Here is a 6,040-nt window from a genome sequence, read left to right on the forward strand (position 1 = left end):
CCCTTCAGCTACCCAGACCAAGCAGACACACTTTCATTTTCAGAACAGCAGAAAGTATCAAACCAGCAACTGCAGCTGTGCTGAAGGCAGGAAGAGAGGTCATGGGCCAGGGCACCGCAAGGCGGGCCACACTGCCCGAGCCCCGGGTACTCACAGAAGCCCTCGATCTTGTCAGCCGTCTTGCTCCAGGCCACCTGCCTGGTCTCCATGATCACCTGGACCGTCCTCCGCTCCGAGCTGTACTTGCGGAAGCTGAACACAGTCATCACGGTCCCCAGCTCCAGGGCTCTTTTGATCTGACTCTTCTCATATTCTGGAAGGGCGTCCATGTTGGCCATGGTGGTCACTGCTGGCCACTCCAGGGAGAAGGAAGGAGGAAGGAAACAGGAGGCTGGAAGGAGAGTATCGGGCTGTAGTCAACTGAAAGTGATTTAGATAACAGGGTGTGGGTATCAGGAGCCAAAATCCTGTCTTGTGCCCATAGAATGAGTTTCAGGAGAAGGATCTAGCATCAGGGAGCTGCTGACCGCTTAGAGAGCTGAGGCAAGATGTGCAGAGGTTTAAATGGAAGGCGACATATGGGAGGGCCTCGGAGACAACCGTTACCCCAGCTTTGAATAACCAAATCACCCCAGCCAGGCAGTGACCCCCACACGCTCCCCCCACCATGTTCCTATTTGAATAGCCAAAGCAGTCCAACACTTACCCTCCACCATCATCCTTTTCTATCCTGCCTGGATATTTCTAACCATCCCTCTACTTCCTGAGTTCAGCTGAGAACAGGAACCAAAAAAAAAAAAAAAAAAAAACCAGGGCAAAAGGACAGAGGACATCAGGGTCCAAGTTCAAGCCCTGGTGTAGGTTCCTACTGGCATGTACAGTCCTGAGCAGGCAGCAGGCCCTCTCTCTGCCTGCCTAACTTGCCTTCTTTCTCAAATGCCGGGGCAGGGGTCAGTTACGAGGCCAGGCGCCATGCTCCCATGTGCAGCAGGTGTTCTGGGCAGCCACACACAGCCCCACCTCCAGGAACCAACTATGCCTCTCTTACCCCACAGGCAACCCCTCCAAATGCACCCAGCAAATCCAGCACTCCAAGCTGCTCTGCTTCCCTGAAGCCCTAGGAATGTGGGTTATTCTGATCTGCTGCTGACTGGTCTCCCTGCTCCGGTCCAGCCCCTACAGCCAACTGCCACAGAGGGCCAGAGGGTGCTGCAGACAAGAGTGACACTGTCGCTTCCGAGCCTGGCTCCACAAGGCAAGGCTCTGCATTCGGCCTCAGAAGCCCCCAAAGGCACACTGCCCATCTCCCACAGGAGGCTCGCGCAGAAGGCCAGCTCGCTGCAGGCTGCACACCAGGCCTCTTAAATCCCCTGGTTCGTCCACACTTGTGGAGAGGAAGGAAACGGAAGGCAAGAATGTCCAGGGTTTTTGCAAGGATTAAAGCAGTAATTTACTTTGGGGTCCCTTAAAACAAAGATACAAAGTCACTGCTTCTCAGATTTTGGTCTCACCACTTTTATCCACCAATTATTCTATGGAATTATTCTATGTATCTTTCTTGTCTCCTCCCCTCCTTCCAAATTCCTGCAGGCATGCAGTTACGACTCTGTAGCGCCCAGCACCTGCGGGTGACATGCAAATGCTTAGAGGGGGCTGCCTGGGCCACCCCGCCAGCTCTGCAGAACCTCCCCCGGCCTCCAGTCCAGTTGTCTCAGGGCCCTCCTTTGTAAAATAGGGGCAAAAACTGCTCTCCGGGGCACTGGAAGGACTGGGAGCTGCAATGTTCACTATAGCCCGTGCTTGTATCCAGTCAGGCCTCTGTAAATACGGATCAGTCTGGCGGCCAGTGTGGAGCTCCATTGTCCGTTCTGTGCCAGGCCCTGAACAGGGGACCACATGCAAGTAAGAGGGCGTGGGGAAGGGCGGAGAGCGGCCCTCTACCTCCTCCCTCCATCTCACATGCAGGGCCCCCGGAGAGTGTGCCACCAGCCAGAAATACAATCGTGACTTGCACCTGTGCTCTCCACACTGGGACCCAGCCCAGGTAGAGGCAAGCACGCCAGCAGACTGGGGGGACCCAGGAGACAAGAGCACAGCAGGAAGGGTCCCTGAGGTCCCTTATCTCAGTCTGGGATGAGACTCGAGCTTAGGGGGCTCAGAGAACATTTCGGGAGGAAGAGGGCAGCCTAACGCAATCTTGAAAACAGACGAAGCCAGTACTCGGGCCAAAACTGTCTTAAGCAAAGGTGGGGTGACGGCACTAACCTGGTACTTCAAGAACTGAGCCAGAGACGAGCCCCCTAACCACAGCCCGACTGCAGGCCTCGGGGAGCGGAGGGGAGCCTGTGAGCAGCTTTGTGCTGGTTAAGCGGGTATTTATCGGCTCTCCCCTGGTGCCAGCCCTTGTTCTACCTGGCCCATCTCATTTAACTGGATGAGAAACCCCAGAAGTAAAAAACCGAAGTTCTGGAAGGTGAAATGGCATGACTGAGGCTAGGCAGACGGAAGGAAGCACCAGGACTGGACCCCTGGTCTGAATCCCATGCCGCTGCTGCCTCAGCACCTGCTTTCCAGAATGCAGAAACCCTCTGACCAAATTCCACCAGGTAGGAATTTGGCAGCCCCCACCCCTCCCGAGAGAGGTGACAGCCACAAAGTGGCAGAAGCAGGAATTGAAGCAGATGCCAGCTGCCCGGCACTCACAATGCTCCTTGGAGCTGTTGCCACTCCCAGACATGTGCGCCTGCAGCTCCCCGTGCCCAGGTCTCAAGGTCACGGGGCAACAGGCACCACTAGGGAGCAGTCACTCCTACACCTCCCATCCCCCGACAGCCAGCAGGCAGGGGTCTCAGCTCTTTCTGAAGCCTGCCCTGGGAGGACACAGAACTTAGCCTTCTGTGGAGTCCAATTACTTCCAGAATTCAGAAACCCAGTGAGTTGTTTCAACCATAAACAAGATCTCATAGCCAACCCTCCAAAGTCCACTCAGTACCCAGCTGAGGCTTCCAGACATCAACACTTCAGCAACCGAGGCAAGGAGATCTCCCAGGCGCCTGGCCTGAGGGCAGGGCACCAGCCAACACGGGCAATTTCCATTTTGCTTCTGCTTTCAAAAAAAAAAAAAAGGAAAGAACCAGCTTTGAAACCCTTTTTCGTTCCTGTTTCTCATCCACCCTGGGTAATCCTGCAAAACGACAGAGAGGGATCACACAGCTACATACGTGTGGTACGAATACAGACGTGGCTGAGATTTAATAAGCAGCTTGGTCACTTCTACCCTTCATGCCCTTCAGCTGAAATGAACTTCTGGGACAAAGGGCCAGCACCAGGAGGTGGAGAGCTTGCTGCTCCCTGGTGAGCATTCTCCGCACACAATCTTATACAGACCCCACAAAACCATCCTCTGTTAAAAATCCAGCACCACAGCCTCCCTACGAGATTACTGCCCCTCTCAGAGCTACAGAGACATTACTGCTCATCTTACAACCCACAACAAGAGGGGAGCACATATTTTCTTTGGAGGAACTGGGCAGGTAGAGAGTGTGAGCTTGTTCCACTTCTGGTGGGAGACACAAGCATCTATTAAAACATAGAACATGTATAAGTTTTAATCCAGGTGTCAAATACGAGCAGAGAGAAAAACATAACAATGTTCACCAACACAACATTTGTAATAGAAAAACATAAAGAAAAAATACAGAAAACAAATGCTCATCAATGGTGTGTGTGGGGTGCCTTAAATAAAGAGTGGAAGACACACCGAAGAATGTTCTTTGACTACTGAAAAGAATGTGGGAGATTTATAAGCAAACAATCTGGAAAATCCATGAGGTTGAATAACAAAAATTCACAAACCAGTAAGTACAATATAATTATATTTTTAAAAAGCTGTATGCCTGGAACATCCAGGGAGGGTGGTGACGTTCAGAGGATGGAAGAGGGAAAAGGGGATGACTTGACTTTTTGGACTTTAGGTGGTGACATAATGGATGGGCTTTTTTGGTTGCTGTTTTCTAAATGAAGAGTTTTCTAGTGTCCTCGGTAACAATTTTCCACCAATTGCAAAATAACTACTCATGGGGATCCCAGCTTTAACCCTTCTAGAGAGCTTTACAAGCTGGGGGAATGGGGGAGGAAGGGGGCATAGCAGCAGCAGCAGGGAAGAGCTTTGAGTGGGGTCCCCTGCTGTACACACACCCGGGAATTACAGCCGAATCAACAAGGACTGCTTGATGGCACTAAGATGGTCCCTGCCCAACCCTTAGCACTTAGCCAGAGGGTGAAGAACTAGCCTGGCACTATTTTCCATAGTTAGGCTCCAATGCTCAACGCACGCTTGGAATTTAGGCTTGAGCTGTCCTATATCCTGAAGAAACTGAGGCTCAGAGAGGTTCTTCTGCCCAGGTACACAGCTGGAAGTGAAATTCATATTCAGCTGACTGACACAAGACCACCGGGTTCCCTTGGACCCAGCCACCCCTTCCCCCACCAGACTCTCTCTAGTTCAAGATCTTGGTTAAAAAGAGGCCCTCCCAGACTGTGCCAGAATCCCAGTTCAACGGCCACATCTTCCTCTCAAATTCTTCCACTCTGGGATAATAATCTCCTTGGGATTTCAAAACACGGTCAGGAAAGCGCACAGATCTACACACATAATTATATATACAACCGAGGACTTGGAGAGAGAAACTGGATGCCAGAACACTCTCCCAGTGGCTCACCGGGAAGGGCTGCGCCTGGGTGCTATCCGCTCTGCCATCCACCACCCGCAACCACCTGTGCAATACGGGGAAGTGCCGGGGACCGGCCGGGCCGCCCGTGAGTCCGCCAGCCCTGGCACAGAGGTGGCCAAGAAACGCGGCCCGACCCCATGCAGGACCCCTGGCCACAGCAGCCTGGAAGTCTGAGCTCACGCGACCCTCCAGCCGCCGCTTCCCCTGGGCTTCCTTCCATTCAAAGCTCAGACCACGGATCCGCGAGGTAGCACCCGCCGCGGAAAAGGGTGCACCCTGCCGTCCCCTCCCGAGCCTGGCACAGGAGACAGGGCCCCCAGACGGTGCGCCCCACCCCAGACGCCTTGCCTCAGCGAAGGTCGCGCCCCCCTTCCCCCCTCCCGCCCCCCCCCTCAGGTTCCCCGGCTCTCGCCTGCGCCCCCTCCCGACCGAGCAACTCACCTGCCCGTGCCCAGCCGCGGGTCCCGGCTCGGGGGTCCCCGCGCAGACACCCGCCGCCCCGGCTCTGGGCACTCCCTGAGGCTCACGCCCTCCAGCCCTCCAACGTCGCGCTGCTACTTCTGCTTCGCCAATGCGCCACGTGACTCCCCAGGGCCGCCCCGCCGGCCCCACCCCCCAAGCAGCCTAGCCCAGAGCTCTCTCGTACAGGGGTACTGCCTCCGGACTGGCTGGGGGGCGGGCCAGGCCTGGGACCCGCCTCCCCCAGTGGAAGGAGAAGCAGGCAGGAGGCGAGGCTACAGGTCCTGGTCACTAGAGAAGTAGAGAACTTCCAGATAGGACAGTAGCATTTATGGAGTGCCTACTGCACACATTTGTTAACGTGCATTTAATGTACTCCTCATAATCCTCATCATCGGAGCTACCCCTTAATTGAAATGGTCACTAGGGCTGTGCTACCGTTACTATCTGGGAGACGCCACTTGAATAGCCTCAGTTTCCCTCTCGGTGATACAGGATCCAAATTGTGCCAGCCCCCAACGTTGTAATGAATGAATTTTTCCCCCACCAGCACCTTTGATATATCAGCTTCTAAGCATATAGAAGACATAAGTGCCTAGATATGGTGCTCAGGGCTTTTACCAAGTCGGAGGCTGTATGCCATTACCTAGTATTTAAGAGAAATATTGCTTTGTCCAGTCTCATGTTTCCTAAGGCAATTTTATTCAAATCTTTACGTGCATCTTTGAAATGCGTCTTGCCAGGACTGGCGCTAACTCCTGACTCTCCTGCATGGCTGTCAGAGTCGGTCAGTTTTATTCCCGGCTTGAATTCCAGCTTTCAAAAACAACAACAAAAGAAAAAAAATA

At 53.7% G+C, this 6,040-nt stretch overlaps 1 protein-coding gene across 1 annotated transcript in view; it reads right to left on the reverse strand.

Moving 5' to 3' along the window:
* Positions 1-5,254, reverse strand: part of PLCG2 (phospholipase C, gamma 2 (phosphatidylinositol-specific)) — a 116,889-nt gene extending 111,635 nt beyond the window's left edge. Inside the window, exons 1-2 of the mRNA XM_012730654.1 lie at positions 5,175-5,254; positions 155-391 (exon numbers count right to left, since the gene is read on the reverse strand). Of these exons, the coding sequence (XP_012586108.1) occupies positions 155-338 (184 nt within the window). The 5' untranslated portion in view covers positions 339-391; positions 5,175-5,254. The remainder of the gene's footprint in view (positions 1-154; positions 392-5,174) is intronic.
* Between the last annotated feature and the right edge of the window lie 786 nt (positions 5,255-6,040).

This window comes from Condylura cristata, unplaced genomic scaffold (assembly GCF_000260355.1).
Source record: "Condylura cristata isolate star-nosed mole 26May11 unplaced genomic scaffold, ConCri1.0 scaffold00028, whole genome shotgun sequence".
NCBI classification, from domain to species: Eukaryota; Metazoa; Chordata; class Mammalia; order Eulipotyphla; family Talpidae; genus Condylura; species Condylura cristata.